General features: G+C 40.1%; 2 protein-coding genes across 2 annotated transcripts in view; one reads left to right on the top strand and one right to left on the bottom strand.

Moving 5' to 3' along the window:
- Positions 1–2,370, bottom strand: part of LOC133454474 (cilia- and flagella-associated protein 44) — a 35,616-nt gene extending 33,246 nt beyond the window's left edge. Inside the window, exons 1-2 of the mRNA XM_061733203.1 lie at positions 2,289–2,370; positions 1,561–1,714 (exon numbers count right to left, since the gene is read on the bottom strand). Of these exons, the coding sequence (XP_061589187.1) occupies positions 1,561–1,714; positions 2,289–2,370 (236 nt within the window). The remainder of the gene's footprint in view (positions 1–1,560; positions 1,715–2,288) is intronic.
- A 781-nt stretch (positions 2,371–3,151) lies between these two features.
- pum3 (pumilio RNA-binding family member 3) lies at positions 3,152–19,578 on the top strand. Its single transcript, XM_061733497.1, has 18 exons — positions 3,152–3,190; positions 6,163–6,249; positions 6,332–6,493; positions 6,723–6,906; positions 8,084–8,159; positions 8,417–8,510; positions 8,653–8,719; positions 8,813–8,987; positions 10,056–10,159; positions 11,164–11,242; positions 12,612–12,710; positions 13,297–13,350; positions 13,439–13,519; positions 16,435–16,577; positions 17,940–18,162; positions 18,639–18,726; positions 18,818–18,908; positions 19,119–19,578. The coding sequence occupies exons 2-18, from the start codon at positions 6,183–6,185 to the stop codon at positions 19,243–19,245; spliced, it is 1,914 nt and encodes a 637-aa protein (XP_061589481.1). The 5' UTR covers positions 3,152–3,190; positions 6,163–6,182; the 3' UTR covers positions 19,246–19,578.
- The last annotated feature ends 6,821 nt before the right edge of the window (positions 19,579–26,399 follow it).

The following is a 26,399-nucleotide window of genomic DNA, read 5'->3' as shown; positions in this document are numbered from 1 at the left end:
GGAAAGTATGACTATTGTGGAATCCATGAGCGCATTTAAACATGAATCATTAACACAAAACTGGACGCTAAACAGAACATGACACGGAATGAGAATATCATTTTTGTCAGACGAGGGGGTTCTTTTCACGGCAGGGGTGCTGAATACGGCACAACACCGGGGTATGACAACTGCAGAACAAGTATAGGCGCACAATAAGAAACACTTTTTTCTCCATGAAAACACGTGATTTATTTATTATCACAAATAAAAAAAATTAATTTGCCTCCTGTGGCAACCTTTTGCTGAATAATACTCGATTTAACATTCAAATAAAATATTTCTCCTTTTGCATGTGGAGAATCCTCACCACAAGTTGAGCCATCCCCACCCCAGTCCTCAAATCAGGCACCAACAAGCATCCCTGCGTAATGCTGGGCAGATTAGCACCTTCCTTTCGAACTTATTAAATACAGACGCAATCACAATCCCCGCAAAAACTTTCAGGCTTGGTAAATCTCATTGCGTGTGGTAAAAGGAGATATTTGCATTTTCCCCTCCCAGTATTTAGCGATTTCTGGCGGGTACGCCCCATATTGATTATTCATCAGGGCAAAAGTATTAAATGAACAGCGTGTGCTATTTTGCTCATTTGAGAGGCGCAGTCCTCTTTGCACGCTGTTAGTAGATCAGCTTGCACATTGGTTTGCGGGTGATGTCAAGTTTGCACACGTTTTTACGCACGCAAACCTTTAGTAAATCAGGCCCTAAGTGTGGTGGAGAATGAAAGGTCTGGTTTCCACATCAAGATCGATAAATTGGTGATGGCTATCCAACTTAAGAGGGACATCCTGGTCGTTGACAAACTCAAGAAGAAGATTGTAATGATAGTTGTTGTAATCTCAAGTGCTCTCATTCCCTTTGGATTCTGCACTTTTGATTGTACAGCATATTTTGTTAAAATAAAAGGAGGAATTATTGACAAATAATTCCTCACTCTTAGTATCTTTTATTTCTGTCTTTTTTGTGTATTCCTGACAATGTGTATTATGTTACCAAAGGTCTTATAGTGATCATGAAGTTAAGTATTTGCTTGCCCACAGCGCTATACCAGTATAAATTGTGTTCCATTATAGAGTATACATAATCTTTAATATTACTATTGATCTAACAGCTGGCATAGGCTCCAGGGTATCAAAAACACATGCATAGTTATCTCTTCTGTTTTTGGTAGGGAGTAGGTGATGTATATGAAAAATATTAAATAAATATCTAAATAATGATCATCTAAACATACTATGAGACTCAAAATCAAATCTTAACAAATAAAAGAAGTAGATTACAATAAAGACTTTGGTTTCCCAAGCCTGGGAAGTCTTGAACCATCACTACTAAACGTTTCTTTGAGGCTGAAAAAAAGACTGAGCGCAAACAAGGGTAATGCATATATGGACTGTCTTTCACGTGCGTGTGTTTATTTCCTCCTATTTGTGAGATATAATGGGAGCAAGTAGTTATTTTTTTCTTTTTTTTCTTTCTTTCTTTCTTTCTTTCTTTAAACATTTAGGCAAATAAGGATACAAGAGGTGCAGGAGGTTCTCTTGGATTTCAGAGTCAGGTGTGATGTATGGTCTGGAGGAAAGCTCCTCATAATTGTAGAACATGTCTATGGGGAGCTGCTTCTCTGGTTCTCCATCCAGTACCAGCTGCTCCGCTGAGGGTTCGGTAATGGCTCCTGTGAGGAAGAAAATTGAAGGAATTTTCAAGTTCATTGTAACTTGCCTCAGTCTTTAGAAAATAAAATCTGTGTGCTGAGCGTTGTAGACAACAGGCAATAGACAGCAGATTAAATTTGCCACTGTCTGTATTGTTTTTGTGTGGTGTGGGTTCAATAACAACACGGTTACTTGAAGATGCAGGCAGGTTTATGTAGCAGTTGTTCTCAAAATCTCTAAAAGCAGTTACAGGCAGGACGACTCAAAAGGTTCTACTTCGTCAGGTGATCTGCTCAGACGCTGCGCCCCCTAGTGTCTGTATAGCAGTATTCCATAACCAACAGATACCAAGCAAAGCTCAATTGCTTGGTATCATTACACTGTCTATTTACATAATTTTTATTACCCAACTGACATTAAATATTCACATTTCAGTTGAGGATTTTCTACTGTCACTGGTTCTGTGATCATCATCATGTGAGCAAACAGTTTTTCCACTACATAATTTGAGGACTTTTTAATAATTCAGGTTCAAAATGTAAATTATGGTGTAAATAAAGTGATATTAAGATGCGATGCTGCGTCTTATCTTACCTTCAGCATTTTCTGGTAGATCTCTGTTTGTTGTCTCAGCCTCTTTATAAACGGAACTTACGTTTTCATCTAAAATTTCCATTTTCTAAAGTAATTTGACTTAGAAATTAGAAACGGCGGATTTCTTTATTTAGCATAAAGCTAACAATTACCCGAAACATCTGTTTTCGTTTTTCTGGATAACAATAACTAACATTTAACGGACACCGCCTGTTGCATCTAGATTTTTTTTTTAACAGTTAGTCTGTTGCTAAGCAACGTGAAACTTTGACCCGCTGCAAAGCATTATGGGTAATGTGGTTAAAAACAAACGTCTTGCCCATTTCAAGCGCTTGCAAACATAATAAAACGGTTGTGAATGTGAAGAGGACCGCATTAGTCTGAATTAATTCATCACTGGTAAACAGTTACATAACTTTTTAAGATTTTTTTAGATTTTTAAAGATTGCATCTACACAGTAAAGCCTGAATTATGGTCCCGCGTTAAATCGACGCAGAACCTACGGCGTAGCTTACGGCGTAGGGCACGCGGCAACGCGCGTACCGCACGCCGTAAGCTTTGCGTTGGTGTAACGCGGAACCATGAATCAGCCTTTACGGGTCCTGTCTCTTTAAATACCATTTGTAAACAAATGTGGCTTCTACTACCGTCCGCTACCGGCCCGACATACAAACACACGTACATTGTTATTACTACGTCATTGTAATAATATTCAATATCGCAGATGGATTAAAGTATATGAATGTGACAAATGTGTAAACGAGTCAGAACAATATTGTAAAACGTTCCTAAAGAGCTGTCGTAACAACCTATGTTTTACGGCAGCGGTGCCTCCATTTCATTGGACCGTTTGTGCCGTAAACTAGGGACGGAAAACACGTGGCGTGCAGGAGTCGGAAACGTGAGTCGGTTTGAAATAATCTTCCTTATCATGTTACTTTTTTAATATAATGTTGTTTGTGGTTGTGAAAACGCTTACTTCTGAACATTCGCTAGTTGTCTGGGGTCTGAAAAATGTTTCGTATTGCAAGAAATGGTTGTGTCATACGAGTCTGACGCCTTTATTTTCTCGAGCTCAAAATAGTGGATCATTTACATGCAGTGGGTTACAGAAGAGCTTTGTATTAAAAATGTTAATTTGTCCAAAAAGATATATAAATAACTTACAAAACAGGACGTATGCCTTTATCATATTTGTGATTCGGTATGTATCTTAATTAGTATGTGCATACTTCTCGTGTATTCGTTGCCAAAAACAGCATGTTCTTAAATCACGTTTTCTGTTTTACAATGTAAATATGTATTTATTTCCTTCGCTTCTTTGTCACAAGTTTAACTTAAGATTCTGACATTCCAAAATTCGATCTCTAAATTTACTTTTGTTATAGTAATTTAGGAGATTTCTCACAAACACTTTATTTATTTGGTAAGGGACAATGTACATCAATCAGCATTTAAAAAAAAAAAAATGTAGATGCACCCAGATTGCAGCCATAGGCTGGTTTACATCGGTAGTCCCCCTGCCAGATGTAATCAGCAAAATCATACAAATAACAATCACACAAAAAAATAAACAATATAGCACACATAACATGGCATATGCATTCACAATAGAGGTCAATGACGACAAAAACAGTGCTGGGGAAATGAATGGTTTGAGAACTAAAGTGCTGTAGTGCTATTTTGTACCTGCTGTGGTACATGATAAATAATAATAAATAGGTAAATGTTAAAGTGCTGCCAGTACATGATTATGGTACATGCAAAACAAAATAACTGGAAAAAAGATAAAAAAAAATAATATAAATAAGTAAATAAAAATTATAAATAAATAAAAAAAGAATAATGTTTGTAGGGGTCTGTACGGGGTGTGTGGATGAAGTTTGAGATTGCAGCAATGCAGAGGTCGGTACACAATAGGCATGGGACGATATGAAAATTTCATATCACGATATTAGTGGACAAAAATATCACGATTACGATATTATCACGATATTAGCGTGTCGCTTATAAAATTCTTAAAATGCAAGGAAAAACACTAACCGTGGATCCACTGGTTCCTTCAGAACATTTATTCTCAAATCATTCTCAACACAGTGACATTTGAGGTAGAGAACAAATAGTGTACTGTAAATGTTATGCATTACAAAGTGTAAACTATAGTACCGGTACCGGTGCTTATTTGAATTTTCTTTTTTTTGTAAGAAAATACTTCCCTGAGAGTCGAAAGAAATAAGTGACAAATAGAAATAAAGTGACAAAGTAGAGCCAAATGCACACTGATTGTATTACTCTCTGAAACTTTAACAGTGGCTCGCTGCCTGCTACTTAGTACGGCTCTCTGGAAAAATAATAAAATAAAGGCACTGCTCTGTAGTATACAAAACAAAAGCTGCATGGCCAACACAAAGATTGAGTGAAAATAAAGTGCCACAGTAGTCAAATGCACACGGATTGTACTACTCTCTGAAAAAATATTAAATAAATAATAATAATAAATAATATTAATAAAATACATGAAAAAATAACACTGGCTTCTACCTGGCTGGTAGCCTTGTGTGACCAAAAAAAAAAAAATTGGCGATAATTACAGTACCCCACGATAACGTTATCGCAGCCGTTTTTTATCGCGATATACGATAATATCGTATATCGCCCCATGCCTAGTACACAAAGTGTAATCATTTTGCAAAAGTAAGTGTTCACTTTTTTAAATCTTTATTTTATTATTTTTGTATCTTTTTATATAGAGAGGTACAAATGTGGAGGAGCCAAATCACTTTTTTTCAATTTTGTTTTATCTTGCTGTCCCATTTGTTACCGAAACCGATCCTAAAAAAAAAAAAAATTGAGATAAGATTGTCCTTTATTTCAGTAGTACACTCAACACACACATGCAGGGGAGGGGTACAAAATATATAATTACGAAATATAAACAGTATATACATTGGAATGAAAAATAAAAAGTAGTGCAGTACGGGAAAGAAAGAAAAACAGTGCAAAAAAAGCAGGTAGGAAGTGTATGAGGTAGACAGATATTGCACATGTTGCAATATCGCACATATTGGAGTTAGAAACATTTTTGTGGAGGAATTTTGGCCCATTCTTTACAACATCACTTTATTTCATTATGGTGTTTTTAATTTATTTTCCCAATGTATTGACTTGTGCAAAGCTTTTATACACTCTTGCCTCAGCACTTGAAGTGGTTTGATATTTGGATTTTCACATGGCCATTGCAACATCTTGATTCATTAAAAAAAAGAGAAGAGGATAGGAATTTGATATATAGTTGCTAGTGTGCTAATGTTCATTGTCATGTTTCGTAAACATATTTTCATCAGCTATCAGACCTCACATTTTAGAGGCAAATTGGTATACAGTGGAGTTCAAGGACACTGCTCCAAATTTCTTATAGTTTATTATGATTCAGCTTTTAGGACCTGTGTTCATAGTTTCAACCTTTCCAAATAAATCATACTTGTGCTGATAATGAATTGGATTACTAATTGTACTATCATGTCTAACTTATGATTTAAGATGATCAGTGAGGCTTTTTTGTTGTTTTTATAATTTCTCAGAGCATTGCATGGTCTGATCTTAGTTTTACCGTACATTTGCTGGCAAGTGTCTTGAATGACTAGACAACTTCTCACTGTAGAATGTTTAACTTCAAATACTTTGGAAAAGATTTCACAGCATTTTCTAGATCACAAAGACCACTAGTTTTGCCCGTTCCTCTTGACGCTGTGCTAACATACACTTGAAGGATCTTGTTGTTTTGCACAGAACTCCAGATCCGTAGATACCCGACTTTGGTATGAAACTTTGTTGTGTAAACCTGGTTTATTTCTTTGTTTTTCTGTCTGTCAGCTTCCCACTCCTACATAAAGATGAAGCCCACATCCACAAAATCTTTTGGTCCTAAAGGTGGAAAACAGCCTATCCGGACAGGAAAAGGTAAAGCATGTGCAAAATCATCCTACGGCAGGCACCCTTGCCTGGAACAAGCTTTTTCAATGCTGTGTCTGACTCCATCCAGACTCCATCGGAACCAAATTTGGTGGGAGACCAGCAAACAAAGCAGGCAAAAAAAGGCCCTTCAAACCACACAACACAGAGAAGAAGAGCGGACCAGGGAACGAAGGCGGTTTCAAAGCTCGGAAAGGGCTGCAGGGGAAGAGAAAACTGGAAGAGGATGACGGTGAGAAAATGTTTTATGTGGAACCTTTGAAATGTTATTGACTATATCTCCTTGTATGTTGTGATTGTTCTTCTCTTTCCACACGTTTGGACATGTGTTCTGCTTTGTAAAATAGAAAAATAACCACTCACATAATCACTGAATTGTGTAACCAGCAGTGTTTGTGATTGCTGCTCTACTGTCCATACAACATAAAATTGTGATTTCTGGTTTTTGTGTCTGATATCAGGTCCAGCAAAGAAGTTCAAGAAAGGAAAGTTTCAATCGGAAAGGAATGCAGGACCGTCCCAAGAGGACCTGAAGAACCGACACCAGAAGAAGAAGGAACTGAAGAAGACCAGACAGCAGGGGGAAAGGAATGAAATGTTTGACATCATCTGCCAGTCCAAACAACTGTGGGGAGACCTCAGGAAGTATGTACACTTATCTGTGTTTGTGTCCTTCTGGGTATGCCCCTTTTAATTTAACTTTGGTCTTTGGTATATATTAAAGTGTTGCCCCTCAAAAAACAGCCTGGGTTGGGGCGGGGGGGTCATTCTTTCCAACCACATACAGAAACAACACACACGAGACCAGAATCCTGGTTTTCATAAAGCTGGGCATACACTGTGCAATATTTTTGTGAGACTGCCCCATCTCACACTGCACGACTAGATTGCGGAGTTCAAAAGTTCACAGCCCACGATTTATGGTCTCATACTGTACGACGCGATGCTCTGATGCTCCGTCTGCTCACACTATACGATCATAATCCTCACGTCGGACCTCTGTTACTGGAACTCGAGGGCGGTTTTGGGGCAGGGGTGGGCTGTGTCCACCCAAACGTGCGTCCTGCCCACCCGATCAAAGGTTATGGGGATCCTTTATTTTTTTATATATATATAAAAAAAATCCCCAAATATCTGTACTGTTTCTGATTGGGTGGGCACTGCGCATCATTTTTAGACTCAACAATGAACGCATACCGCAAAAGTTGTGTCTCGGCGGAGGGAAGTGTTCAGAACAGCACAGAGCACACACTAAAAGCTGATTTATGGTTCCGCGTTACACCAACGCAGAGCCTACGGCGTAGGGTACGCGGCGACGCGCACCGTACGTGGAAATGCGGTCTTTTTTTTTCTGCTATTAAAACATGATTTGTAATGTGAATTTGCGACACTTAAACTACAAATAATAGTTTTTGACGTGACATCAGAGATTGTGCATGCTCTCTGTGAAAGGATGAGGTCAGTCGGGTCGTAGCTGCTTCAACTGTGAGATTCCTTCACGAGGAGCGACCAGGATTTCAAACGCGCTTGATTTTCTTGCGACCTCACGATTCGTGATCGGGAGCTCGTCGTGAGGTGTTAATCTCTCGTCGTTACCCCACGTTTACTGCACGAGGCACGACCAACGATTGGGTCGAAATCCGTCCCGATCCAAAAAATAGTCGCACGACTAGAAAATCTGCTCAAAACGAGCCGATAATCGCACCGTGTATGCCCGGCTTTAGGGGTGATTTTGTAATTAGACTCCTATGATGTCACTCTGAACGACTGATTGTATCTGTCTGGTCAACTGCTGATTTACAGATGATGTTTTTGTCAACAGGAAGAAGTGTGATGAGGAGGAAAAGAAGAAACTGATGAACCAGCTCCATGATCTGATTCGGGGGAAGATCAAACAGGTGAGTTCTTATTTTTATGGTATTGATGGGGGGGCGGCATCCTTTATAATCAACTGTCAGCTGCTGAATTGTCTGTGTTATAACATTTTTTTCTAATAATGTTTGCGCATCAGGTCGGCGAATTAACTGGGATGTAAAAAATACTAATAAATTAATTAAATATGTCCATCCATCCCAGTCTCAGTAGCTCAGCTCTGTTTGGTCCTCAGTTTATGAATTGTGATGAATTGTCATGTGAGCCTGCTCTCTTCCTCCAGATGGCATTTGCTCACGATTCTGTGCGGGTCCTGCAGTGTTTCATCCAGTTTGGAAGCCATAAGCAGAGACAGGAAGTGTTTGAGGACGTCAAAGGTGAGCGCCACATTTATCGCTGGCCGCCTTTGGAAACTTTCACGTTGCTCTTTCTGTTCATTTTGTGCGTGATACCCCAAGTGCAGTAACTCGTCTGCACTGCAGGTTACTTACTTTTCTGTGGTTTTATTTTCACCTGCAGATGATGTAATTTCTCTGTGCAAATCGATGTACGGCAAACATGTGGTGAAAAAACTACTGATGTACGGGTAAGGGAGCCCAAACCAGCTTCTTTAACTTCCCTTTTCCACTGAATCCAAGAAGGAGAGTTAAATCATCACTTCATTTTATTTCCTCCATAGAAACAAGGAGGTAGTTGCAGGTGTGATCCAAACATTTAAGGGTCACGTTCGGACGATGCTTCGCCATGCTGCCGCCTCATCCATCATAGAGTACGCCTACAACGACAAAGCCGTGCTCGGTCAGAGGCTCTTCCTCTCTGATGAGCTGTATGGGAACACCTACACTGTCTGCAAGGTACGCACACCAAGCTGACCTGCAAGCACCTTCCAAACAATTCAGGAACTTGCTTTGCTTGTTTTTTGTTCTTACAATTTTTCTTAGTGCTGGGCGGTATGACCAAAAATTTATATCACGGTATTTTTCAAAATTATATCGGTTTCACGGTATATCACGGTATTTTTTTTTTCATGCACAACTGGGTGTTAACCACATTTTCTAATGATTTGGAAAGGAATTGCTGCAGTAAATTGGCTTAGAATGGCCTATTTTACTGTCATGAGGAGGATGCATAAATCAAATAAATTTGATTTAGGCATGCTTTTCAAAGAAAAAAATATTTTACAAAATTACAAGGTAGAAAATATTTATTGAACATAAAAAAACTGAACATTTTTTAATTTCCCAGCATTATGTTGTTTTGGTTCCACCTGCTGGTGAATGTTAGGTAAAATTCTTATGTGGTTACTTTTTGGTTGGCCAACGATTTATGTTTGTAGTGCGCAACCGGTACGGGAGCGGCCAGTCTATTTCCTTATATTACAACGCCGTTATTAATTGTTCGTTTTTTTTCCCACTTATTCCACCGAACACTGAAAGTGTTTTATTTTTTTTTGCTATTTTCGGCCGAACAATTTCGGTTACCGAACAATCAGTGCATCACTACTGCTAAACAGTCCCCTCACAAACAGTGTCCAGTGGCGCTACGTTCCGCGGCGCGGCGTTCCCAACGTTGTGTACGCTACTGTACATACTCACCGGTATTTCGGTATATGAAAAATTCATATCATAAGAAAAATAAACACCGGTATTCGGTATGAACCGGTATACCGCCGGTATACCGCCCAGCACTAATTAGTTTCTTAGTTTCATTGGAAAATGCTGAACACTCAAAAAAAAAGGGGATAAAAAGCAGCATTAGTGTAATTGTAATCCTGAGTCATCCGATTTAAAAGAGGCTCTTAATGAAGTTTTTTGACCATTTGGGGACGGATAAAGTTGGTCCTGATGGGGGAGGAGGCAGTTCAGTTTCTTATGGGGTGCGAGTGCTGATTGTGGTGCAACTTTGTCCGTCTTTGTATCCAGTCGTCCGAGTGTAACACCATTGAAAAGGTTCTGAAGGCAAACCCGGAAAAGCTGAACTACATCATGGACGAGATGAAGCAGATTCTCACACCCATGGCCCAGAAGTAAGACCAGAAAACAGCAGAACACTTGTAATTTAAGATTGTGTGGGTTTTTTTTTTTATTTATTTATTTTTTTCTTTCCCAGAATCAGAGTTGTTGATCAACCACATTTAATAGTTAATTTTATTTCAATTATTTAGCAACCAAACATTCCTTGATTTCTGATATTTTTTAGGTACAACCCTGAATCAGATTTGAAATTTAAAAAATCCATATCCATAATCTTAAATAGATTTTTATATCATTGATTGTATTAAATCACATTTGATCACAAATGATCGTCAACTTCATTTGACGTGAATATTCATTCTTGGATCTCACGATGCAAACATTCCAGAAATAGTTGGAACATTGTGGATTTATGTTAATGAGTTAAACCATACTGACTTTAGTATAAGCACCTGCTGAGATCACATGTTTCGATGAGTATTTGGTTGAAAAGAGAAGTTTTTGAGGAGCAAAGAGGCCTTCTGCGGTGGCAACATGTGGTGTTTTTCTCTTGGGATGTCTTCATTTCTTAATATTCATCCGTTCTTCAATTTCAAACCCGCAACCTACTTCACAAAAGCCCTGGTGATAAAAGGGGGACAATTGTTTTGTCTCAATGTTTCTGAAAAGCATGTGCAGGTCAAAAATGACCATTAAGAGGGTAGTTATGACTTTTTTGTCTTGTTTTACACACATTCCCTCCTGTGGAAGCGCTAGCACACGTACCATCTTCTTCCTCAGCAATGTCTTTGTACGCCGTGTGCGACATGGCTTTTGCTTGGTCTTGTTAATGAAAAGAAGTTTACGTGACAAAATGGGAAATATCTTTGGTTCATACTCAACGCAAAGAAATTGAAGACAAAGAAATGTTTTTTTTGGGAATCAGATATGTTTTCTTGATTTGTTTGTTCAAGGGTTAAATTAAAGATAAAGTTGAAATATTTTTGCTGTTTTTCTGTTTTTATCTCCTTGTTTTTCCTGTTTTTCACCCCGACCCTTGTTGTCTCTCGTGTTTCAGAGAACAAGTGATCAAACATTCTTTGGTCCACAAAGTCTTCCTGGATTTCTTCCTTTTTGCACCTGACAAGCTGAGATCGGTAAGAGGAGGAATATTTGTACAGCTGTAATCTTCAAAAGTATTATATTGGTGGAGTATGAACACTAAATCTTTGTTTGGGACCTGGGCGTCACCATATTAGTAGAGATGCACCGATCGATCGGCCCCTGATCGGGATCGGGCTGATAATGGCCCTATCGGTTTTGATCGGAGATCGGAAAATAGTAGTTCAGAGCGGCCGATCTGATGACGTTTACAACAACAAACCCCCGCCCGCCCGCGCGGGCATTCCCGCATCTCAGACCGAGCAGTCCTGAGGAGGCTTCGGCCTCGCCGGTGCGGGAGTTTTACAATGTCGGAAAAGGACAACAAATTTGCAGTTTGCAAAGTGTGTCCAAAGGAGATACCATGAGGAGGAATGTTACAAAAGAATTTCATTACAACGAAGCTGATAAGACATTTGAAATTTCTTCACACAGAATAGGCTATATTGAGTTTTCAAAGTTGGCTGCAGCAGAAAAAAGGGAGAGAAAAAAAGGAGCGCGCGCAACGGCACTAACTCAGCTGTAACACCTGTAACAGAGACTTATAAATGACAGGAAGAAAAATAAAGAACTACATCGTAAGGTAATTAATTCATATGCTTTGCTCATCAGCTGCTTTCTGTTGTAGAAGAGCGGGTTTAAACACGTTTGCAGCTTGGATCCGCGGTGCGCGCTGCCGCGTCGTAAATATTTCACTGATGAAATCCCCTCGGAGTTTTACCAGAATATTTACAGTCCAAAGCCTCATGCAGGACGACAATCATGTCAGTCGCTTCACGAGTGACATTTGGAGTTTTAGTGTGAAGAGTTTCGCTTCACTCACAATAGTTTCCTCACACGCGGCTGATGCTACCGCTAAAGCTTTCACAAAGCTTAATAATTCATAATTAATTTCTATTTTAAGATTTAATTCCTCTTTCCACAGGAAAACTAAGGTTTATAGTTTGCAACTTGTATCAACTTTTAGAGAGTGACATGTCTGCTGTTGTCTGTGTTGGTACATGTTGTACATAATTATTACCACAGGAAAGCTGAAGCTACTAAACTACACTTACTCTTTATAAACAGAGTTTACACCTAATATCCTAATTTTTATACCTAATAATACAATGTCAGTGTCGTGTACATGAGACAACAATATTGACGAATTTATGGATTTCACCCGGTGATCGGCAAAATCGGGATCGGCCGATACTGGTTTTCGAGATCGGTGATCGGCCCTCAAAATCCTGATCGGTGCATCTCTACATATTAGTAATATTCTGAACTCGGGTACAGTGGTGCTGGAGGGTATCATGACTGTATTTAGGACTCCACATTGCTTCTCTGATCTCTAATTTTATCTGTGTTTGCTGGCGTGTGCAGGAGATGATCGAGTCCATCAGAGAGGCCGTCGTCTACATGGCTCACACGCATGACGGTGCCCGAGTGGCAATGCACTGCCTGTGGCACGGAACAGCTAAGGTGTCCAAACACACACACACCCTCTCTATTACATATATAAAAACATTTACACACAGAAATTACATCATTAATGTCTGATCTTTTATGTGATGTTCCAACAAAAATAAAAGTTCTGCTTTTTAAATGTGCCCAATAACTAAATATTTCTATTTTTCTCTGGATTTCTGTTGGTTGGAGTATTACATTAAAGATGACATTTATGTTGTTGTTTCTGTCTTTATGTTTTAAAAGCTTCACCTTTATGGAGGGTATGCAGATTTGGATATATATTAATGTAAAGGCTGCATATAGTTTTTCATATATAGATATTGCTTTATGTTCATATGTCTAAATGTTACATTTGTGGTCACTGTAGATCCAATCATTTCTTATCTAATAAATCCATAAGTGTATCTTTAGCTGCCTTATTTGCATTAAATAGCCACAGCTGAGTGAATACATTAAGTCTAATCAAATATACATTGGACTATTTGAGATGAGAGTTGTGCAGATTAAAGCAATGGAGAGTTGGCTTCTCGATGGCAGGAATTCAAATAATCACTTTTTTTTTTTTTTTTTTAAACAAGTGCAACTTTTGATGTTTCAGGACAGAAAAGTCATCATCAAAACCCTGAAGACGTTTATGGTGAAGTTTGCCATGGTGAGTTTCGCAGTGCTGTTTCATTTAATCAAGTAAATAAAAGAAAACTGAACATCTTGAAGAATCACTAACTGTTCGTCGTCCACAGGGGGAGTTTGCTCATCTGGCTCTTCTAGCGATGTTTGACTGTGTTGACGACACCAAACTGGTCAGACAGGCAGTTCTCTCAGTAAGTGGAGCTTTAAGATTTTCAACAGGATTATATTATTACACTGGAGTAGGTTCTAGGTTATCCTAGAAAAGCTTGATCAAAGGCGACTGGACTTCTTTACTCAGCTCTGTCGTCCAAAAGGCTTTTTGGATTCTGAGTGACTGGTAGGGAGTTTCAAGTCCACATCAGTCAAGGCTGCGGCTCCGTTTTGAAGATCCACACATAAATATAGGAGACTAATTGATGCCACTTTACTTTATAGCTTTTTTCCATATCATGGTTCTCATCTTCAGAAGCCTTTAGTAGGTCTTGTTTTAATTGGATCTATGTTGTTGTTTTGAACTTCTGTAGATTACATCATGATGAATATCAGCACATGTTCAAACAAAAAAAACATACCTGCTGTGGCGGAGGAAAGAGAGTTGGCGTGGTAGAAGAATGCAGAGCGAGTGAATGCATAGGCAAATTAAAATATTTGACTGTTTATAATATCCCATGAATGGAGAGGTTCTCAATATTTGCCTTCATGTAGGTGCAATCCTGGGAGTGAAAATAAAAACCTTGAAATGGTTGAAGATGACATAGGTGACAGGGGTCCATCTATGAGTCAGGCCACTTTTCTCTCAGTTCTGCATCATTCACTTTCTAATGAGAAAAAAAAAATTGCTACATTCAGTATCCACGTCATTGTTAAGAAAACAGACATTTACAAATAAATAATAGCTAATGAAGGTTTTTTTGTTTTAAGTATGAACATACTGTTGGTGATATTTGTCATGTACAAAAGGATGAGATCATGTAGGCTAACTGTGAGAAACAAGAAAGAAAAATGGCCACACCTCTAATTATGATTACAAGTCATGGCTGGTTTGATCGCATTAAACGATCTGCTCAGATCTTGAACATACTTTCCTGACACAAATGCCACATGTCATCCTTCAGAAGTCTCAAATGCGTGTTAAATTATTGATTTGTCTGATGAAACTGAACTCGTTTCAGCTTTGTGAAGGGGACGGGATAGAAAGTCTTTCAGCGTATGTTAAAGTAAACCTGCTCTTGACCAGTATTACTACAGAGTTGGTTACCATGGCAACAGACTGAGTAATAATTACCCCACTTTATGAAACCGGTAGAACTTGAACCCTCTTGGTTGCTGTTAAGTTTCCCCGAGGTTCAGGTTCACGATACTCAGAGCTTCAAAATAACCCCCTTGGTGAAATGGACCCCTCAGGAGGTTCAACATGTGTGATGGTTCGGTCGTATGAATTGCAAATGTTTGTGAAACCGTCCAGGGAGGAGAGTCGAGGCTGCATTGTAGATATTCAGTAAAACCTCAGGGCATCTCCTGTGTAACGTTGTTTTGTCCCGTTAAGGTGAAGCCCCTTAGACCCCTTTTACACCAAGCTGGTTCCAGGGCTGGTGCTAGTGCTGGTGCTAGAGCCGGTTCGCGGTTGGTTCTAAGTAAGAACCGTTTGCTTTTACACAAGCTGGTTAGTGGCCAGAGAGCTACGTCATCACGTTACTGTATACGTCACCACCACGCCCCCTCGTTTTCATCCCTACCCTGATCAGGAAGCAGAGAGCCAAAAGCTGTTTTAATTTCAGCTGTAGCGCTGTTAATATGGCACTTTATTAAGTTTTAATATTTTTTCAGGTAAAGTAACCTTTAAGATCCCCAACCTGGGCTCAGTTTATCCAAATAACGCCTGTTAAGAAATTTGCTCTGAAAATTTCGGAATTACGATCGACGCAGAGCCTACGGCGTAGGGTACGGCGTCCGTCGCCGCGTAACCTACGCCGTAGGCTCTGCGTCGATCGTCACACCATATGAGGAAGCAGACAGTTAAAAGCTGTTTTAATTCCCGCTGTAGCGCTGTTAATATGGCACTTTATTAAGTTTTAATATTTTTTTCAGGCGTAAAAGTAACCTTTAAGATCCCCAACCTGGTAGGTTACGTAACATACGCCGTAGGCTCTGCGTTGGTTTAACGCGGAACCAGAACCACGGGCTGGGAGGCGTCCCCGCGGGCCAGGAATTTTTATTAAATAAATGGATCGAGCGTTGAAGACGGCGGTTAAGTTTGCAGACTCTTTTTATTATGACATCCATTTATTTAATAAAAATTCCCGGCCCGCGGGGATGGGCTGGGGGCCCATGGGATGGGCTGCGCTCCATCGGCGGGCACGGAGCCCGCCGACGTTACTGTTGATGGATTGTACCGTAGACCACTGCTGCTTCTGTTTTACATCCATTATTAAATAAATGGATGTAATAATAAAAGAGTCTGCTAACTTAACCGCCGTCTTCAACGCTCCGTTGTTTAAAAACGGCGCTCTTCCGTGTTTATTCTGCTTTGGTTGTTCAGTAACACCGTCCCCAGCCCTGCCCCCAGCCCCCGACGAAAAACTGGTTCTTACGCCTGGCCCAGCAGCTCAAAGGGGCTGGCGTAGCACCAGTTTTGAGAGCCAGGAGCCGGTGCTTAGGCTGTAAAACCAAAGAACTGGTGCTAAGTCTGGCTCTAGCCCAGAACCAGCCCTGGAACCAGCTTGGTGTAAAAGGGGTACAGCACAGACACAGGACCGGCTACCGTTCCCTTTCTGAAATTCACACAGAACCAACAGTCTGCACTGCGTCAGTGTTTGATTATAGGCAGCATCTGGGTGACAGAAGTGGTGTTGGTGATGGGCCTGTTTCATTATCCTGGTTTGCCCTTACAGAGTTTCTCTTTTTTTTTTTTTTTTAACGTTACAATCTCTTTAGTACGGTTTTTGCCAGTGATACTGTGGGGACAGGAGACGGCAAGAGCAAGACAAAGCTTCTTATAAATCTGATTTTTCCTTTTAAAGTATATTAAAATGTATATCTTAACATTAAAAATACTCCTTAGTCTTTTAAAAATAATCTGACCCTCACCTGTGTCTGATTTGAGCAGGAGATTTTGTCATCTCTGGATGAAGTCATCAGGAATAAGTACGGGAAAAAGGTTCTCCTGTACCTGCTGAGCCCGAGAGACCCATCTCACCTGCTGCCAGAGATCATCCAGGTGCTGGAGCAAGGAGATGGAAACACTCAGAGGTAGGAGTGTAACGATACACTAATCTCACGATACGGTACGATACACCATATTGAGGTCACGATAACGATACGATATTATAGCAGTATTTTTTTATCAACCTTGAATGAGGAACATATGACTGGAAAAAATGTATTTTATTTGAAAGACACAAAATACAAAACAATACTGTGCCTATTGTTACAGTTTGTAATGCTTTATAACTGTTTAAGTTTTAAAGAGAAAGCCAGGCCAACCATTTTCCACAAACTGAACTAAAAGTAAATGTCAGGTTTGCATTATGATCTTCAGTTTCATACAAGTACAAATATTTTGCCACAAACTGAATAGTTTCTCTCATGTATGATTTGACTTTTTTCTTTTCCAGAAATGTAACAACTAAAATTAAATAAAAGTAAATAAATACATGCAATTTTACATCATAAAAAAGATTGATTCATGCTCACCTTATAAGTGTAAGAGGAGATTTATTTTTGTTAAGTTTATTTTGGTAATTCAGGGTTCATTATTTTATAAATATATTCTTTATATTCTGATGTAAATCAGGGACTATAATGACACTAGTCAGTTTATCTGTAGTGATTAGTCTGTTTTAGATTGGGCGGAGTGATACGCCACAGTACGGCACTAGGTGCTGTGTTGATGTTCTAAAATCCTACACTGTTGAGGGACATTAAAGTACACTGGAGCTCAGCAGAAGTTGTCCCCGTGTTTATCCTACTCACGACCCGAAAAAGGTTTAATTTAATAAGGTAAGGCTTAACTCTACACCAGCCTTGCATAAGTAAAGGTTCAGAGCTCAAAACGGGACCGCAAAACGGGACTAGTTTCTTCTGAGCGGAGTAAGATTTTGGTCCGCGGGTCGAGGTGCGGTTGCGCTCGCGGTCGGATGTGCGTTTCTAGTCAACACAATAGATTAATATTAATAACCCAATATCGCGATACACTTTGTCACCTCCACGACACGTATTGTGACGTTTTTGTATCGCGAAATTTCGTGGCACGATATATTATTACACCCCTACTCAGAGGTAACAACGGAGTCTGTTAAGTTTACCTGCAGCCACAGACTTGGAGCTACCCTTGATCTTATAACTGTTTTCTTTATTCTCTAACCAGAAGACCTTCTGAAAGACGTTCTTTACGTTCTTTGACTTTTCTAATACTTCGTTTTATAAGTATAAGACAAGTCTCCTTGTAGATATGCATCTAAAATGGTGGCCATCTTCATTGTACTGGAGCCATTGGTCCTAGGTCATTGATTTGGAAACATCTCCATCTTGAATAATTAGTAGTTAATGATGTAAGGATTGTAAAGTGTGCTAAAAGGTTTGATTTGTCCTTGTTTCATTGCTTCTCACTAGTAAAAAGGACGCAGCTACAAGAAGGAAGGAGCTGCTGGAAGCCGTCTCCCCTGCCCTGCTGACTTACCTGGGTGAAAACGCTGAAGCCATGGTGACGGACAAGGCTACCAGCGTCATCATCAGTGACATCTTGGCATCAGCCTGTGGAGACCTGCGGCCTGCTATGACAGCCGTGGCTCAACTGGCCAGTCAGGACTTGGTGCCGGGAGGGAGCAACGGAAAGGTGTGTAGACGGTGTACATGCAGAGACCACACACTGCGGTCCTTTATCATCATTAATAAACGCATTGCAGTTATGACGCTTTACAATGCTGGGTAGTTCTGCATTTCTGGCAGTTCTGCATTTCTCAGCATGCACGCTGAACTCAAACCTGTGCAGGTAGATGACATTCAGGCCGGACGCTGCATGTGTCTGTTCTAACTCGGGCTGTTAGGCCACAAAGTGGATATACGGATAATGAAGTGACACAATTACAATGATAAAAATCAGATTTGGCGATTGGGTTTCTGTCTATGCCTATTTGAAACAAATACAATCAGGTCAGAGTCACATTAACAGGAAAAAAATGGATATAGGTCATTATAGGTCAGTCAGGTAATGTGAACATGGTTGTGACAACAGTGCCTCATTCGCTACTGGAATGAAATAAAAGTTGTTTATTGTAAAGTCTTTGAGCTTCATCACCGTTTTTGTTTCAGCTTCACGTGGCGGAACATCCCGCAGGACACCTGGTGCTTAAATGGCTCATAGAGCAGGACGTCACACTGGCAGAAGCTGGAAAAGAAGGTAGGAACTTAAGATGCTTGACCACCTATGTGTACTGCCGTGCTCTCTTTCTGCTTCCCCTCGTTTACGAGTACTCCTCTCACCCTCTCAGAGCGGTTCGGCAGGATTCTGGTGGACACAGTTGGAGCAGATAAATTAAAGAGCTGGGTGAAAGTCAACAGAGGAGCCATGGTGCTCTGCAGGTCAGTCGGAGTAGAGACATGCTCATTTTTACCAAGTCTTCATTCTGAAACCTGATTTGCCATTTTATTCCCAGGATGTGGCTATTACATTTATATTGTATAAAAACACAATTTGGTGCAAGAATATTATCAAATTATTTGTCCAAATCCTCCTTTTTTTTTTTTTAAAGGATAATAACTAACTGTATCTTTTGTATTTCTTGTGTTCAGCCTTCTCAAAAGCTGCGACAAGTCTGTGGGTGCAGAGGTGAAATCGGCGCTCAAGTCCATCACATCAGAGCTATTAGAAATCAGCAAAGACAACAAAGGAGCTGCAATCCTCCTGCAATCCTCCTGAAATCCCCCTGAGCAACCTGAACAAGTAGAAACTGATTATCCCAAACAAACTGCTGGCGTCAAAAGCTTCTTCTTTTCCATTTGGGGCAGGAAATGCAGCTGGGAGAATACCCCTCGGCTCCAAACATTTCCGGAAACACAAGTTCGTTACAGGATGTTCAAGGAGGTGTAGGATTTTGTACCCGTTTTATTTTTTTGTGTAACTGTTTTAAGTGTTTTCAGAATCCACGGCTTTAGGAGAACAACCGGATGTCAAAATGTAACTAATTTGAAATGTAACAGTTTGAAGTACATATGAAAGAAAAACAATATTAAAATATTTCTTCTTCAAAAACCTTTTCAACTCAACTTCTGCATCCTTAAAATCTGTTTATATGGCAACAGTTTCGATATGGTACTTCTGCAGGTAACGTGGAATATGTGTTACATTTCATCAACCTCGACAAGGGTTGAAAACAACTGGAAGTTCATATGACTGAATCCAGAGTTTGTATAAACTGTACAAAATAAGTATCCTGAAGGAAACATTGTCAGCTCCACCTTAAACCTGGTACATGTTTGAGAAAGCTTGCAGGGTTTCTCCATCCTGCAAGGTCAATGGTGAGTGGAAATCACTCCACATGACTTGAAGGAGCCTGAAGTCTGTTCAGTACTTGGTGACCCAAAGCAGTACAGTCAGGGAATACTGTGTGGTCATGTAGTCGTAATATTTCACATGCAGTGAGTAAAATTTAATAAGATAAAAAAAGACTAAATGATAAAGCTGGATTTGTATGTATTTATTTGAAAACAGATTTTTAATAATTGTGCACTGTTCTTGCTCCCTCTACCCCTAAAAAAAGATTTTGTCGCCATAAATGATTGTCTATGTAAATAAGTTTCGGTGTGTAGTGTGTATGGCATCGTATTGTGGAGCTAGAACAGTCCCAATAGTCACAAATGCCCGATATGATTCTCAAATGCACACGTGCGTAAGACAAGATACACAAATGTATTTCTGATACACCCACAAATATAACCTCTACAAACGGTTCATGGTCGGTGGACTTCGCTGCATTTGTGTGGGAATTTTGAGACTCCCATGACTCCTCAATCCAAAAAGTCTTTTTTAAATTCAGAATGATCTGCAACCAATCAGATATCCTCGTTTCCGTCAATTATAAAAACGCACATTAGCCAATTACATTGCGCCATTCAAACCACTATATGATGTGAATTTCAGTCGCTTCAAAATGGCTTCTTGCAAGGACAGTGGATGGATAACTCAAACATCTAATTTAATATGTTGGCCATTTAACCACCTTGTTTGATATGAGAAGTGTTTAATTAATCTCAATCGCTTTAATTGTGTAACTCTCAATACAAGCCACATATTGTGGTGGCTGCTGTCAATGCTGAAGCTCTGTCAGGTCCTTTATTTACCCGGGCAAGCAATTTAAGAACAAATTCTTAGGTGGGATGGCCCAGGGACTCATGGGATGCCATTTTACTTTGGAGATTTCCTTCACTAACTGTGGTTTTATGTTTTCTATGTGTGGTTTTGCCGTTTTGTTTTTTATTATTGTTTGTTCTCCCAGTTGCGATAGTTTTCACAGGTATTCTGGTTGCTGGTACACAGTGAGTGAGATGAGCTAGCAGCTAATGATACCTCTGTGGTGTTGTTTTTGCTTCAATTGTCAATAAAGTTTGACTTGTAGAATTTAAATAAAGTTTTCTAGTCTGTGTGTTGATGCAGGGAAACTAAAACATGCAAGACTGCGGCCCTCGAGGACTGGAGTCCGACACCCCTGTTTTAGATGTTTCCCTGCTTTAACACACCGGATTCTAATTAATCATCGTCATCAAGCTCTGCACAATTGTGTTAACGACAGAGTCACTTGTATCATGGTGCAATGAAGCAGGGAAACATCTAAAACCTGTAGGACAGCAGCCCTCGAGGACCAGGAAGGCCCGCCCCCCTGCATTAGGCTCTGCTGGTGTTATAGATGTGTAAAGATGAATGTCTTGTGCATGAAGACTGACAGAGTCGCCCTGAGTCCAGGCAGCAGCTGAGAAACAGAAGAGAAGATTCCTCCAGGTTCAGGAGAGAGAAACAGAAGAGAAGATTCCTCCAGGTTCAGGAGAGAGAAACAGAAGAGAAGATTCCTCCAGGTTCAGGAGAGAGAAACAGAAGAGAGAAACAGAAGAGAAGATTCCTCCAGGTTCAGGAGAGAGAAACAGAAGAGAAGATTCCTCCAGGTTCAGGAGAGAGAAACAGGAATGATGTTTCCTCCAAACCGATGCTTCGAAGCTCAAACGGAGCTGGACGGGGAGGTGAAGCAGTGGGCGGAGCTTCATGAGTCGTAACTGATGACGTAGGAAGCTTCACTGCTTCATTCAGACCGAGACAGCGGACTGATGTGAGTTGATAGGCTCCTCCTACCGACTCAAAACTTTATTTAGATACTACTAGTCAAATATAATTGCAAATGCTATCGCAACTGGGAGACCAAACAACAATAATAGAAAACAAAACCACACCTATAAAACACACATAAAACCACAGTTAGTGAAGGAAACATAGATATATATAAAGCTAGATGACTCAAGGCGGAGTCTCCAGCGCATGGATGTATTATATAACGCTCCAGCGTTGTTCACCGGCGGCCATCTTGCCACAGGAGAGCTCGCTCACTCATAACATTGTAATGGAGCATGTACTGCTTAAACAACCTTAACATGCTCAATTCTAGACAGATTTTCAAACAGGTTGGTTTGTTATGAACGTCAGAGATGTAGTTATGACACTGCATACTTGTGAATAATTATAAACATTGAAAAACGTACTATTGTATGAAAATAACAAGAAACAGATAGCTATGACATGGTATTTATATTAAATGAATATTTCTATAGTATTCTTAGTAATATTTATATTTACATTATAACATATATACATATATTATTACCTTATAATATATATATATATATATATATATATATATATATATATATATATATATATATATATATATATATATACATACATACATACACACACACACACACACACATGTTATAATGTACACATATACACATGTTATGATGTCATAATATAAATACATCATAATGTAATAATATATAAACATCTCTCGCATGTTATCGCGATAGCTGCGTACGCCCCCCCCCCTTCTGCTAATGCCGACGCAGCCCGCGATGTCCTACACTCCAGTGCAAGCAGGCTGCAAACACAGCACTGGACCTTTTATATGCCAACCTCAAGGAGGCATATACATCATCCCCTCTCCCCCCCGGGAAGATCTGATCATGACCTGATTCACCTCCTCCCCCTGTATCAGCCTCTCTGGTACACAGACAACCAGCAGTCACCCACACCAGACGGATCTGGTCTGAAGAGTCGCTGGAGACTCTTCAGGACTGTTTTGAGACTACGGTGTGGGATGTACTGTGAGGACTACGGGGACGACATCGACAGTCTCACCAGCTGTGACACAGACTACATAAACTTCTGTGTAGACTCCACCATACCCACCAAGACAGTCAGAGTGTTTGCAAACAGCAAACCATGGATCACCCCTGAGATTAAAGACCTGCTCAGGGAGAAAAGGAGGGTCTTTAAATCAGGAGACAGGGACCTGCTGAAGATGGTGCAGAGGGACCTGAGGAAGAGGATCAAGGAGGGGAAGAGCAGCTACAGGAGGAGGATGGAAGAACAACTGCAGCTTGAACACCATCTCAGGCCGTAGCAACTCCAGACCTGCTCTGGACAGGGATCAGGAGTGGGTGAATGACCTGAACAGGTTTTTCAACCGGTTTGAAACATAGACATATACGTAGACACCTCATGACACGCTGGAACATAATCCAGCGTGGCCACCATATTGGATGGGTCTCCTCACTCCAGGCAAAAACACTGGAGTTACAGAGTGCCAGTACACACAAGAAGCTGTTCAAAACAGTTCTTTTTCAAGGTTTTTAGCTCCCCAGCCCCAGTTTCAAACCTAACAGGGTAGTATAAGACCCTAGAACAGGGGTAGGCAATTCCGGTCCTCGAGGGCCGGTGTCCTGCATGTTTTAGATGTTACCCTGCTTCAGCACACCGTGATAAAAGTACCTGTGTCATTAACAGAATTGTGCAGCCCTGGATGACAAGCTGATGACGATGATTAATTAGAATCAGGTGTGTTAAAGCAGGGAAACATCTAAAACATGCAGGACACCGGCCCTCGAGGACCGGACTTGCCTACCCCTGCCCTAGAATGACCTGGATTTATTTATTATTTTTTTTATAGATATATTTATTGAGGGCAATAAGAGGAAAAAAAAAGAGATTTACAATAACAATAGAAATACCAATATTTTTTAACTTGTCATAACAATAATTAAACAAAAATAAATAAATTATATTAATAAGAAAGAAAGAAAAAATAAATGTAAAACATCATTCAAAATCATTTACCTTCTTTTCACATATGCATAAAAATATTGGAGCAAATGAATAATAAAGTAAATAATCAAGTCCTGCAAAAACACATTCATTAATGCAGTAGATGATTAAGATCATTAGCTAGTCCAATAAAGGCAAAAAATCCCCAAAGGGTCCCCAAATAAGGTCAAAGTCTCGGTTTTTTTCTAACAGAATACAGTATTTTTTCTGGAATGCTATATGATGTAAGTTCATTGATGATCCACTGTTTGGGTGCTGGGGGGTTTTCTGATTTCTAGTTTTTTTTAAATAATTTTTTTTGTCGCAGTACGACCTGGATTTATAATGCTTACTTTTCCAGGCCTTTGAAAATGTACTGAGCTTGTACAGTATATATGGGAGCTTGTATGTGTTACAGAATGAAATTACATGTATAAAAACTTTCATATAATGGCCTAATGACAGCTCATGACTGCAGGTGACACAGAGCAGCACTGGCATGCAGACTAAACAATGCAGCTAAAAGCACATGTAAATATCACATAAAGCTGTGACAGCAGCACAAACAAGCACTGAAAACATGAAACAATGACAGACATGAGCTGCACAGTCGGTTAATTTACGGTTTGACATTACGCTTTCTCCCCTCCTTGTAAACATGAAACTATATATATGTATATACACACACACATATATATATATATATATATATATATATATATATATATATATATACACACATATATATATATATGTATATACACATACATATATATATATATATATATATATATATATATATATATATATATATATATATATGTGTATATACATATATATATGTGTCAAAAACAAGAAAAAGCCGAGGCACTCAAGAAGTTGGCCTTTATTAAATCATGGCTTAGAAAAAGTTAAAATGCCAACATGTTTCGGCCATGTAGGCCTTCCTCAAGGCAGATAGCAAAGCTTTGCTATATATATATATATATATATATATATATATATATATATATGTATGTATAAATAAATTCATATGTCTTTGTTAAAGAGCATAATAAAAAGTCTTTCAGCATAAAAGTAGGTATTTTTAATGTGTGACAGCATCCTGTATCATAACTAAATCTCTGCCGTTTGTAACAAATGGATGGTTATGGATGACTGTAGTCGGGGATAAAACCTTCCTCAGTAGAAATAAATGCACTGGGGCTGCATTGGAGACCCATCCAAGATGGCGGCCGTGCTGAACGGCAGCGTCAGTCTATGAGGCGTCGACGTATATATGTCTATGGTTTGAACAACCAGCCACCCCTCCCTCCCCCCACCCAACCAACCCTGCTGCAACTTCCCCTGACTGGAGCCCCCGCTGCTCCAAGGACTCACACCTCAACCCCGCACCCTGTTACTCCCCCTCCACAATCAGCCCACTCTCAACTCCACCGAACCTACCAACCCCCTTACCAACCCCCCTCCCTGCAACCCCGCCCAGACCACCCACCACCCTGCTGCTCATATATGGCACTTTTGCACTAGGACTTACTTGGCCCGACTCGGCGCGGCGCGGCTTTACACGGCTCCACACGTGTGTTTTCGCACTGCCAGGGGAGAAGTGGGGGGGGTGGGGTGAAGCGGCTGTGACGTACTCGATTGCGCAACACCTTTGTTTGTGTCGGCGCTGATGAGAAATCAGCTGGAGCCGGGAGCGGCTGAGAAAAAAACAGCCCGTCTACATCGCTTTTTTAATTTTTTCTCGACAGCCACCAGGTTTATGAACATCTGCACCTCAGAGTTGGATCACCAAACAGACGTTTGCGCTTTATAATAAAATGGCCGCGAGCCGCGAGTCGCCTCGCGCTGGCTCCCGCTTCCTGATTCAAACGTCTGACGGCCCCGCCCCCCGACCAATCAGAGGCGCGGAGGGTGGTGACCTCAGAAATAGTCCCGGCTCAGCCCGCTATAGAACCTCGCTGAAATGGTTACAGAAAAAGGTATCGGCTTGGAGCGGCTTTACCCGTCTCAGCCCTAATGCAAAAGCGCAAAACGGGTAGAACCGAGCTTAGGTGATACTAGTGCAAAAGCGGCAATAATTTATAGCTACCCCACTTGTGGAGTCTAATGACAGGAGAAACTTCACAAGGCTCTTTCAGGATTACCTTTAAAATAATTAAACTCAACATCCCATATAAACATGTAATATTTTTTTTTCGATCAGAGGTTAACAATATAATTAATTCAGTGGTAACAGGTGATTTACTGCCACAGTGTTTAAACCACTGTGCAATGTTTTGGTCTATTAAATGTATGAATTTAAAAATTGAAAAAAATTCATATCTAACATAAAAAGGGCCTCCGATATAATAACTACACATAATGACTTAAAATTGGTCGATATTTCATTGCCTTACCTCAGGAGTTCGTCGACGTGTGGCGACTGTAATCAACGGGATCCAACGGGATCAACGCCACTTGTGGAACTGTTGAGGGCTCCATGACGGAAGTGCTGTCCGCCATGTTTTCCAACGGAGTCCTATGGAAGTGTCGCCACTCTGTTTTATCCACTGTTCCGGGTTTGCATTTTTATGATTAGCTGAAACAAGGAGGATATCTGATTGGTTGAAGGTAATTCCTTGTTTAAAAAAAGACATTTGTGGTTTTAGGCAAGTCAGGGGAGTCTCAATATTCACACACTAATGCAGTGAAGTCCACAGACCACCGACCGAGGTTATATTTGT

This window comes from Cololabis saira, chromosome 11, assembly GCF_033807715.1.
Source record: "Cololabis saira isolate AMF1-May2022 chromosome 11, fColSai1.1, whole genome shotgun sequence".
In the NCBI taxonomy this organism is placed as follows: Eukaryota; Metazoa; Chordata; class Actinopteri; order Beloniformes; family Belonidae; genus Cololabis; species Cololabis saira.
The sequence above is the reverse complement of the archived record's forward strand: the minus strand, read 5'-3'. Positions and strand labels throughout refer to the sequence as shown.